General features: G+C 40.9%; 1 protein-coding gene across 7 annotated transcripts in view; it reads right to left on the bottom strand.

Moving 5' to 3' along the window:
• The window catches only part of rtel1 (regulator of telomere elongation helicase 1), a 194472-nt gene that overhangs the window by 124448 nt on the left and 57658 nt on the right, over window positions 1–12366 (bottom strand). For all 7 annotated transcript variants that reach the window (XR_009514082.1, XM_059980542.1, XM_059980540.1 and 4 more), the window contains 4 exons: window positions 9856–9896; window positions 8767–8852; window positions 3292–3369; window positions 3089–3166 (listed from right to left, as the gene is read on the bottom strand). Coding sequence is in view for 6 of the 7 variants with exons in the window: in XM_059980542.1 (XP_059836525.1) it covers window positions 3089–3166; window positions 3292–3369; window positions 8767–8852; window positions 9856–9896 (283 nt within the window). In the remaining variant the exon portion in view is untranslated. The remainder of the gene's footprint in view (window positions 1–3088; window positions 3167–3291; window positions 3370–8766; window positions 8853–9855; window positions 9897–12366) is intronic.

Raw genomic sequence — 12366 nt, 5'->3', positions numbered from 1 at the left:
AAATGCCAGAATAAGAAGGTGGAAGAAGGGTAAGGAGTACATGCTAGAAGGTGATAGGTGAACCCAGTTGAGTGGTGGTGATAGGTGGGGTGGGTAGTGAGAAGCTGAAAAGCGATAGGTGCACAAACTAAAAGGATGAAGGAGGAGGAATCTGATAGGAGAGGAGAGTGGACCATGGGAGAAAGAAAAAGAGGAGGGCACCAGGGAAAGGTTATAGGCAGATCAGAAGAGAAGTAGTAAGGGAAGAGGTAGGGTGGGCAATGGAAGAAGAGGGAGGGGGATGGAGAAAATTACCTGAAGTTAGAGAAATCAGGTTAGAGGCTACCCAGACAGAATACAAGATTTTGCCTCTGGAGTGCCGTTCAACTGGCTGGAATATTCAAGATATCTTTAACTTCATGCTTCAGCAGTTTGAGATACTCAACTGCTTCAATTATACCTGTGCCCAGGAAGGTGGTAACTTGCCTCAACAACTATTATCTAGTACCACATAGATCCACTGTGACAGTGCTTCAAGAGGCTGATGATGAAACATACCAAATCCTGCGACTTAAATCTGCTCCAATTTTCCTACTTTAAATTATTGGCTAGTTTTCCCTCATATTTCATGTTTTCCCTTATTATTGCTTTTTTAGTTGTCTTTTGTTTGATTTAAAAGCTTCCCAATCATCCAACTTTCAACTCACTTTTGCTACCTTATATGCTCCTTCCTTGGCTTTTATGCAGTCCTTAACTTCCCTTGTCAGCCACAGTTGCCTACCCATATCGTTTGCAAATAACTTCTTGGGACATACCTATGCTGTGACTTCTGGACTATTCCTGGAAACTTCAGCCACCTTTGCACTCCCGTCATCCCCACCAGTATCTTCCTCAAATGCACTTGGGTAAGCTCTGCAAGCTCATGCCTCTGCAATTCCCTTTATTCCATCGTGATACTGATTCATGTAACTGATGCTTTTCCCTCTCAAGGTGCAGTATGAATTCAATCATATTATGATCACTGTCTCCTGAGGGTTCCTTTACATTAAGCTCCCTAATAAGATACGGCTTATTACACAATAATCAATCTAATATTGTCTTTCTCTGAGTAGGCTCAATCGGAGGTTCACGAGCTAGTTCTCATCAGGGGATCACAGGTGGAGAGGGTGAGCAACTTTAAATTCTTCTGTGTTAATATTTCCCAGAATCATTTCTGGGCCTAGCACAATTATGAAAAAATCCATTTAAATGAATGAGATCTAAATGGGCTTCAGTTAACAAGTGGTAAATATTTAATGTACAGGAATTATTTCAAATGCCAAAGATAAATAACCACCAGGTTGAGTTAGTAATGATGACACAATGGCTTTAATAATGTAGTGTAGTTTACTTATGAAAATCCAAACCCAAACAGACTTGTCCCAGAGTGAAGGGCAATGACAAACATTTATGGCTGTTCTGTATCACTGTGGGAACTCAGCACACAAATGCAATTATGAAGAAAGTACGGCAGTAGCTCTACTTCCTCATAAATTTGCAAAGATTTGACATGACATTAAAACTTTGACAAACTTCCTTAGATGTGTGGTGCAGAGTATACTGACTGCTGTATTGTTGCCTGGTATGGAAACACTAATGCCTTTGAATGGAAAATCCTATAGGAAACAGTGAATAGTTCCTGGTCCATCATGTGTAAAGCCCTATCTACCATCAGGAAACATCTACATGGAGAGCTATTGCAGGAGAGCAACATCCATCATCAAGGACCCCCATCACCCAAGCCATGCTCTCTTCTCACTGCTGCCATTGGGAAGGTGGTGCAGGAGCCTGAGGGCTCACACCACCACATTCAAGAACAGTTGTTACCCCTCAACCTTCAGGCTCTCGAGCCAGGGTGATAACTACACTTGCCCAATAATGACTCTTTATCTCATGTTCTTGACATTTATTGCTTATTCACTTAATATTATTTCTTTTTTTTCTTTTGTATTTCCACCATTTGCTGTCTTTTGCACATTGGTTGTTTGTTTATCCTGCTGGGTGCAGTCTTCACTGATTGATTCTTGGATTTACTGTGTATCTCAACAAGAAAACAAGTTTCAGGGTTGTATATGGTGACATAGATATACTTTGTTAATAAATTTGCTTTGAACTTGTCTAATTATCTTTTTGATACCCTTCCTGGAAAACACTTCAATTACTTTATCTAACAGCTTGTGTTGGTTTTTCCTTTCTCCCTCAATGCCTTTAATACTTGGTAGGATAATGTACAAAATACAATGACAGAAAAGAATTTGCTATTCCTGCACATTAATTGTGCTTGTATATGCTGACAGTATTTTAACTGGTGAATTTAACATTTACAAGTATATTAAGCAATTACCAAGTTGTAGAATACTTTGAATACAAGAGTAAACTTGTCTTACTTGCAATTGTATGGGTTCTTGGTAATACTTCATGAAAGGACTATGCTCTCCTTTTCTGAGAAAAGAGGGTATTTTTGATTGATTCCTGGGATGGTTGGTTTGTCAGTAGAGGAGATATGAAGTAGGTGAGGCCTCTATTAAGGAGCTTAGAAGAATGATAGATGACCTCATTGAAATGCACAAAATTCTTCCTGGAGCTGTAGATGAGGATAATACTTGCCCTGACTAAACAACTCAGAACACTGGAGGATATAATCTTAAAATAAGGGACTGGCTGAAATTAAGACAATTGCTTATCTGCAACAGAGTAATGAATCTTCAGATATCTCTACCCCAAAATGTAATGGAGCCTTAATCATTGATTACATGCAAAACAGAAGTCAATAAATTTCTGGATATTGAGAAAGGGCACCAAATAAAGATGGTTGAAGTAAGAGATCAGCCATGACCCTGTTGAATACTAAAGCCACCGGGAATGTTCGACCCCCCCCCCCCCCCCATTCCTAATGTTCTAAACATTCTAAACATTAATATCAAGATTAGGGACAGCAATTACCCTTTATTACAAACATGAAACATTATGATTAAATTTTGCATTTAATAAATGCTACATTATCTCAAATTAATTGACAAATCAGACAGTAACTTGATTTTACAGAAGCCAATGAATCTTGTTTGCTCACCTTTCCTCTGCACACTGCACAGAAACAAGCCCCATTTGACTTTGGATTATTTACTTTATCATAGTATGCATCCATAACCTGAAATAGATTTTCCATTAACTAGGAGCAGGTTGTGAATGTCAAGGGCTTTAATTTTCATTAAGTTAATAGAAACATAAAAAGTAAATTCATAAACCAGTGAAAATGAGTAAAATTTATCAAACCTCTGTGAATAATCCTTTGCCCTTTACTTCCACAAAGATAGGCTTGATCTCATCTATTTTATTGGAAATTCCCTCTTCCTGTTAGACAGAATAGTGTAAAATGAATCTGACTCTTAAAGACTTTTGATAAATCAGTGATAAAAACTTTTGTGATGCATAAATAAGTTTAAAGTAAGTGCCATGCACTCTCTAAGCAGAATGGACAGAAGTCTTGCTGAACATGTTTCAAACAAGTTATCTAAACACAGAGTAATTATAACTTAAAATTATTATTCAAGCTGAATGTGTTAAGTTCTTCACCCTACTTCATTTCTTTATTTGAACAATAAGTACTCCTGTTTGAGTACTGCTGGGAGGGACAGACTAACTGGGGGAAGCAACAGTGCCCGTGCCTCTGGCACAGAGTCTGGCCCTGTGACTCAGGAGGGTAGGGAAAGGAAGAGGATGGCAGCAGTGATAGGGGACTATAATTAGGGGGTCAGACAGGCGTTTCTGTGGACACAGGAAAGCAACTCGGATGGTAGTTTGCCTCCCAAGCACCAGGGTCCGGGATGTTTCAGATCGCATCCAAGATATCCTGCGGTGGGAGGGAGAACAGCCGGAGCTCGTGGTACATATTGGTACCAATGACGTAGGTAGGAAAAGGGAAGAGGTCCTGAAAACAGACTACAGGGAGCTAGGAAGGAAGTTGAGAAGCAGGACCAAAAAGATAGTAATCTTGGGATTACTGCCTGTGCCATGTTGCAGTGAGTATAGGAATAGAATGAGGTGGAGGATAAATGCGTGGCTGAGGGATTGGAGCAAGGGGCAGGGATTCAGATTTCTGGATCATTGGGACCTCTTTTGTGGTAGGTGTGACCTGTACAAAAAGGACAGGTTGCACTCAATCCCAGGGGGACCAATATTCTAGTGGGGAGGTTTGCTAAGGCTACTGGGGAGAGTTCAAAGTAGAATTGTTGGAGTGGGAACTGAATTGAAGAGACTGGGGAAGAGGCAGTTGGCTCATAAATAGAGAAAGCTTGGAGACAGTGTGTGATGGAGGATAGGCAGCTGATAGAGAAGGGATGCGCTCAGACCAAGGGTTTGAGATGCGTCTATTTTAACACAAGGAGTATTGTGAACAAAGCAGATGAGCGTAGAGCGTGGATCAGTACTTGGAGCTATGATGTGGTGGCCATTACAGAGTCTTGGATGACTCAGGGACAGGAATGTTTACTTCAAGTGCCGGGTTTTAAATGTTTCAGGAAGGACAGGGAGGGTGGCAAAAGAGGTGGGGGCGTGGTACTGTTGATCAGAGACAGTGTCACGGCTGCAGAAAAGGTGAACGTCATGGAGGGATTGTCTAAGGAGTCTCTGTGGATGGAAGTTAGGAACAGGAAGAGGTCAATAACTCTACTGGGTGGTTTTTTATAGGCTGCCCAATAGTAACAGGGATATCGAGGAGCTGATAGGGAAACAGATCCTGGAAAAGTGTATTAATAACAGAGTTATGGTGGGAGATTTTAATTTCCCAAATATCGATTGGCATCTCCCTAGAGCAAGTGGTTTAGATGTGATGGAGTTTGTGAGGTGCATTCAGGAACGTTTCTTGACACAATATGTAGATAAGCCTACAAGACGAGAGACTGTATTTGATTTGGTATTGGAAAATTAACCTGGTCAGGTGTCAGATCTCTCAGTGGGAGAGCATTTTGGAGATAGTGATCATAATTCTTGTCTTTTACAATAGCATTGGAGAGAACAGACAAGTTAGAAAAGAGTTTAATTAGAGTAAGGGGAATTATGAGGCTATCAGGCAGGAACTTGGAAGCTTAAATTAGGAACAGATGTTCTCAGGGAAAGGTACAGAAGAAATGTGGCAAATATTCAGGGGATATTTGTGTGGAGTTCTGCACAGGTACGTTCCAATGAGACAGGGAAGTTATGGTAGGGTACAGGAACTGTGGGGTACAAAAGCTTACGAAAGGTTCAGAGAAATAGGTAATGTTAGAGATCTAGAAGAGTATAAGGCTAACAGGAAGGAGCTTAAGAAGGACATTAGGCGAGCCAGAAGGGGCCATGAGAAGGCCTTGGCAGGCAGGATTAAGGAAAACCCCAAGGCATTCTATAGGTATGTGAAGAGCAATAGGATAAGACGTGAAAGAATAGGACGTATCAAGTGTGGCAGTGGGAAAGTGTGTATGGAAACGGAGGAAATAGCAGAGGTACTTCATGCAATACACACAAAATGCTGGTGGAACGCAGCAGGCCAGGCAGCATCTATAGGAAGAAGCACTGTTGATGTTTTGGAGCGAGACCCTTCGTCAGGACTAACTGAAAGAAAAGATAGTAAGAGATTTGAAAGTAGGAGGAGGAGGAGGAGGGGGAAATCTAAAATGAGAGGAGATGGAGTGAAGCTAAGAGCTGGAAAGGTGATTAGCAAAAGGGATACAGAGCTGGAGAAGGGAAAGGATCATGTGACGAGAGGCCTAGGGAGAAAGACAAGAGGAGAGGAGCACCAGAGGGAGATGGAGAACAGACAAAGAGTGATGGACAGAGAAAGAAAACAAAGGGGGGGGGGGAATATATCAGGGATGGGGTAAGAAGGAGAGGAGGGGCATTAACAAAAGTTAGAGAAAACAATGTTCATGCCATCAGGTTGGAGGCTACCCATATGGAATATAATGTGTTGTTCCTCCAACCTGAGTGTGGTTTCATCTTGACAGTAGAGGAGGTCATGGATAGACATATCAGAATGGGAATGGGACGTGAAATTAAAATGTATGGCCACTGGGAGATCCTGCTTTCTCTGGCAGACCGAACGTAGGTGTTCAGCGAAACAGTCTCCCAGTCTGCGTCGGGTCTCACCACTATGTAAAAGGCCACACCAGGAGTACCAGAGACAGTATACCACACCAGCCGACTCACAGGTGCAGTGTCGCCTCACCTGGAAGGACTGTCTGGGGCCCTGAATGGTGGTGAGGGAGGATGTGTTAGGGCAGGTGTAGCACTTGTTCCACTTACAAGGATAGATGCCAGGAGGGAGATCGGTGGGAAGGGATGTGGGGGGACGAATGGTCAAGGGAGTCGCGTAGGGAGCAATCCCTACGGAAAGCGGGGTGGGGGGGCGGAGGGAAAAAATGTGCTTGGTGGTGGGATCCCGTTGCAGGTGGCAGAAGTTACGGAGAATTATACGTTGGACCCAGAGGCTGATGGGGTGGTAGGTGACGACAAGGGGAATCCTATCCCGAGTGGGTTGGCAGGCAGATGGGGTGAGAGCAGATGTACGTGAAATGGGAGAGATGCGTTTGAGAGCAGAGTTGATGGTGAAGGAAGGGAAGCCCCTTTGTTTAAAAAAAGGACATCTCCTTTGTCCTGGAATGAAAAGCCTCATCCTGAAAGCAGATGCGGCAGAGACGGAGGAATTGCGCGAAAGGGATGGCATTTTTGCAAGAGACAGGGTGGGAAGAGGAATAGTTCAGGTAGCTGTGAGAGTCAGTAAGCTTATAGTAGTTATCAGCAGATAAGCAGTCTTCAGAGATGGAGACAGAAAGATCAAGAAAGGGGAGAGAGGTATCGGAAATGGACCAGGTAAATTTGACCTCCTCTTTTCCTTTGTTACATCGACGACTGCATTGGCGCTGCTTCCTGCACGCATGCTGAGCTCGTTGATTTCATTAACTTTGCCTCCAACTTTCACCCTGTCCTCAAGTTTACCTGGTCCATTTCCAACACCTCCCTCCCCTTTCTTGATCTTTCTGTCTCCATCTCTGGAGACAGCTTATCTACTGATATCTATTATAAGCCTATGGACTCTCACAGTTACCTGGACTATTCCTCTTCCCACCTTGTCTATTGCAAAAATGCCATCCCCTTCTCACAATTCAAGAAAGGGAGTAGAGAGAGCCCAGGAAACTATAGACCAGTGAGTCTTACTTCAGTGGTTGGTAAGTTGATGGAGAAGATCCTGAGAGGCAGAATTTATGAACATCTGGAGAGGTATAATACGATTCGGAATAGTCAGCATGGCTTTGTCAAGGGCAGGTCGTGCTTTACGAGCCTGACTGAATTTTTTGAAGATGTGACTAAAGACATTGATGAAGGAAGAGCAGTGGATGTAGTGTATATGGATTTCAGCAAGGCATTTGATAAGGTACCCCATGCAAGGCTTATTGAGAAAGTACAGAGGCATGGGATCCAGGGGGAAATTGCTTTCTGGATCCAGAACTGGCTTGCCCACAGAAGGCAAGAGTGGTTGTAGACAGGTTATATTCTGCATGGAGGCCAGTGACCAGTGGTGTGCCTCAGGGATCTGTTCTGGGACCCTTACTCTTCGTAATTTTTATAAATAACCTGGATGAGGAAGTGGAGAAATGGGTTAGTAGATTTGCTGATGACACAAAGGTTGGGGAGTGTGGAGGGCTGTCAGAGGTTACAGCGGGACATTGATAGGATGCAAAACTGGGCTGAGAAGTGGCAGATGGAGTACAATCCAGATAAGTGTGACGTTGTTCATTTTGGTAGGACAAATATGATGGCAGAATATAGTATTAATGGTAAGACTATTGGCTGTGTGAAAGATCAGAGGGACCTAGAGGTCCGAGTCCATAGGATGCTCAAACCAACTGCGCAGGTTGACTCTGTGGTTAAGAAGGCATATGGTGTATTGGCCTTCATCAATTGTGGAATTGAATTTAGGAGGTGAGAGGTAATGTTGCAGCTACATAGGACCTTGGTCAGACCCCACTTGGAGTACTGTGCGCAGTTCTGGTCACCTCACTACAGGAAGGATGTGGAAACCACAGAAAGGGTGTAGAGGAGATTTACAAGGATGTTGTCTGGATTGGGGAGCATGCCTTATGAAAACAGGTTGAGTGAACTTGGCCTTTTCTCCTTGGAGCGACGGAAGATGAGATCACCTGATAGAGGTGTATAAGATGATGAGGGGCATTGATCGTGTGGATAGTCAGAGGCTTTATCCCAGGGTTGAAATGGCTGCCACAAGAGGGCACAGTTTTAAGGTGCTTGAGAGTAGGTACAGAGGAGATATCAGGGGTAATTTATTTATTTATTTTTTACACAGAGAGTGGTGAGTGCGTGGAATGGGTTGTCAAAAATGGTGACGGCGGTGGACACGATAGGGTCTTTTAAGAGATTTTTGGGTAGGTACATGGAGCTTAGAAAAATAGAGGGCAATGGGTAACTAGAAATTTCTAAGGTAGGGACATGTTCAGCAGAACTTTGTGGGCCAAAAGGACTGTATTGTGCTGTAGGTTTTCTATGTTTCTAAATATATTCAAATGGAACAAATGGAAAAAAAAAGTGAAGTAATATAACCCAATGAATCGATAAATAGGCAATAACCTACACAGGGGGAAAAAACTGACTTATTCATTCACCAGCCCTGTCAAATAACTTAAAAGCAACAGAAATTTATTTTGAAAAACCTTCAAATAAAACAAACCATGATGAAAGAATATTGGATTAATGACTAACCTTCCAAAACTCTAGACTTTTTTCCATAACTGGATATGACGGAAAGAACACCAACAAACCATCTGGCACCACTCTACATAGATTTACTAGAAGTGAAAAATGGTGAGCAAATTTACATGATAAAATACATGTCTTGATAAGTAAGTTAATGCTTTCCAATTATATTCGCAATGTTAATAATGATTCACTTTAAAATATTTTCTTTGTTAGTTCGGGAACACAAGCATACACAGAAAAACAATTCTATAAAACTGTATAGGAACAAATAACATTCATGTTCTGATATGAGAATGAATCGTTCAACTCAAAGGAAAGTTTGTAACAGTATACAGAAAGCAAATAGAGAGGAAGATTGCATGCAAGCTTGAGATCAAAGGCAGGCTGCACATTTCTACATATATATATATTTTTAAAAAAGCTGTATGCCTTCCATTTAACCTGTTATTTCAAAATCTGAAAGGAGGTAAGGCCTGCTTCATTGAAAAGGTAGTCTTTTTTTCAGCAATATGTTTTTTCCCAGCCACAAAGCCCACAGGCCCCATTATCAGGACTACTTCCTACCACAGCATCCCCCAATTCCAATTCATCACACACACCTTCAAGCTATCCCAACCTACAGACTTTTTCTGAGTTCCTTAGACATGCTCCCCATAGAGCAATACTCCATTCTAGTACTGATCACTTAACTAATTAAGACAGGACTAGAGAATGAGAGAAAGAAAGACTGTAATTTCTGTTTTGAGGACTGACACATCATCATGTACTTTGAGAGCTAGACATCTAGAATGTAATGATTAAAACAGTCTGAAAAATAAAACTAGCAGTTAATGTATGTATACAAGAGCTATCTCTGTATAGTTAGAAGCATTACCTATGTGTAAAGTATTAGTAAAAATGACTATAAACCTACTACACGTAAAAGTCAATCTGGGTTACTTATCTCCATCAATGAAGGAAATCTTCTCCCCATAATCAGAAAGCACCATATGTAACTGAAGGAACACTAATGCACTTGAATCTCAACTTTCCTATGAAATGATCTGTGAGTAAATAGGAATGGATAACAAAACAAAAAAAAAAGCTACTTACTCATTGTTTTTCCTAGGGAAGACATATACTCAGGTGAAAATCTAAACAGGGAGAAGAATGCCATTACTAAAAGCCATAAAGCTTTTTTTTATATACATTTACATTTTAGAACATAAGAAATAGGAGCAGGAGTAGGCCATCTAGCACATCGAGCATGTTCCATCATTCAATAAGAATAAGTGATCTGACCATGGACTCATCTCCACCTATCTGCCTTTTCCCCATAACCCTTAATTCCCCTACTATGCAAAAATCTATCCAACCTCATCTTAAATAGATTTACTGAGGTAGCTGCCACTGCTTCACTGGGCACCACTCTCTGGGAAAAGCAGTTCCTCCTCATCTCCATCCTAAATCTACTCCCCTGAATCTTGAGGCAATGTCCCCTAGTTCTAGTCTTTCCTACCAGTGGAAACAATTTTCCTGCCTCTATCTTATAACTTTTAACTTGCACTGGACACTTATAACTTGTTTTTAATTGACATGTGGCTGTTGTGTTTTACTATTTATTGTTGTTTATTATTTAGTGTTGTGTTTGTTATGTTATGATTGCACTGCTCCTGGGAAATTCTGTCTCATTCTGCCCTGCAGAGCTGATGTATGGTTAGAATGACAATAAAGTTTTTGAATCTTGAATCTTATCTATCCCTATAAGACCTCTCATTCTTCTTAACTACAGTGAGTACAGTCCCAGGCGACTCAATCTCTCCTCACAGTTTAACCCCCTCATCTCTGGAATCAACCTGGTGAACCAGCTCTAAAGCCAGAGTATCAGACCAGAACTACACGCTGTACTCCAGATGCGGCCTCACCTGTACGGCTGCAGCATAACTACCCTGCTCTTAAATTCAATCCCTCTGGCAATGAAGGTCAATATTCCACTTGCGTTCTTGATAGTCTGCTACATCTTTATATACTAATGCATTTTAATTTTGATATAATAAGATAAAGTAATAAACAGAAGAAATCACATTGGTGCTAAAATTATCTGATAAAAATAAACACAATCTCAACTGACACTGATAACTATACAGAAATGCTAAAATAACAAGCACCAAAATAACTACTTATAGTGTGGTTTTAAGCATTTAATTCACACCCTTTTTAAACTACAGTATTTGTGATGGATGTATCTAAAACTATAGACATAGCAAGTGTTGGATTAGGGTGTACAACTGTTATTTTTCTAATAGTTTTCTTGTAGTTTAACTTTCCTATACTAGCTTCTATTTTTATACAATCACCAATATATACTGATTTTGCAATGAATTTTCCAGTATTCGTGGTACAGTTGTTTCCATTTTTTTTTCTAGAGGTTTCTTTGTATTTTTGTAGCAGGTCTCACACCATTTGAATCTGGCTATTTTAATTCTTACCACTGGAACAGTGTTATTTTTTTAGTTGGAGCTAGCTTTTATAGAGGATGACCATAATGTCTTTTCTGTCAGCTCTTCATTATTTTTTTTTTGTTTTTGTAACACTTAATAAAACAGTTGTAAGGAACAAGTTTCTGACTTTTGGCGAACCTCTGGATAACAAAAGCACCAAGATCCGACACGGGATTACAGTAAGTGCAATGCATTTGTGCTCTCTAAATTGTGGAGAGCCAGTGGTAGATTGGTTTCTTATCAAAGCAAGCATCAAAAAATTAAGGACAGAGTTCCACTGTTCCTGATCTTTAGTCATAACAGCTTCCACGTTTAAAGGATTACCTTTACATTTTTCACAAGATTCCACCACCAGATACTGTACTTAGTCCTCCCTTCTCTTGGCACAGGGTCTCCCTGCTTCAAATATTCTGTCCCTACCAAGCACTCAACAGCAAAAGATTCAGCAGAGATACTTTCATCTTGTCCCTTCTCACCACAGCTTATTCTTATGGTAATACTCTACTACAAATATTACTTTAATTCCATTCATGCCACAACCTCTCTCAAATTTAATTCAATTTTTTCTCATCCCTGTTCTGACAAATGGCCTTCAACCTGAAATATAATCTTTGTCTTTCCACAGATGCTGACCAACCTGTTGAGTGTTTTATGCATTTTCTACTTGTATTTCCGTGTAATGCTCTGTTTTTACTGTTATGCTGTATGTATTTCATTTAGCAGTTCTGTAAAAGCAGTCTATTCTGTTTTCAGCTTGTTTGGGTTATTGTTGAAGATAAAGGATGAGGAGGAATGTGTACCATCCAGTTAGGATGGTAGAGCTGAGGGAAGGTTTCTCTGGTGAGGAACACTAAGGTTGGGGCTTTTGTTCAGTAGGAGATGTAGAGAGAAGACACTGGAGATGAAGAGGTCGTAGGATTCGACCCGGATGGGTCTGTGATTCCATGAAGCCAGGGCAAAATTGATCGATGATCGGTGAATATGACAAGACTTTGAGCTCCAACTTATGCACATTTGACTGTTTAATTAAAATGGGCTCATTTCTTTTTGTTTTCTTTACTAACCCTTTAGTTAAGATTCATAAGTATTATTCCTTGAATCGTATGTGGTGTGCTTCTGTTAT

The sequence above is a fragment of the Hypanus sabinus genome, chromosome 9 (assembly GCF_030144855.1).
Source record: "Hypanus sabinus isolate sHypSab1 chromosome 9, sHypSab1.hap1, whole genome shotgun sequence".
NCBI classification, from domain to species: domain Eukaryota; kingdom Metazoa; phylum Chordata; class Chondrichthyes; order Myliobatiformes; family Dasyatidae; genus Hypanus; species Hypanus sabinus.
This window is presented reverse-complemented; position numbering and strand designations above follow the sequence as displayed.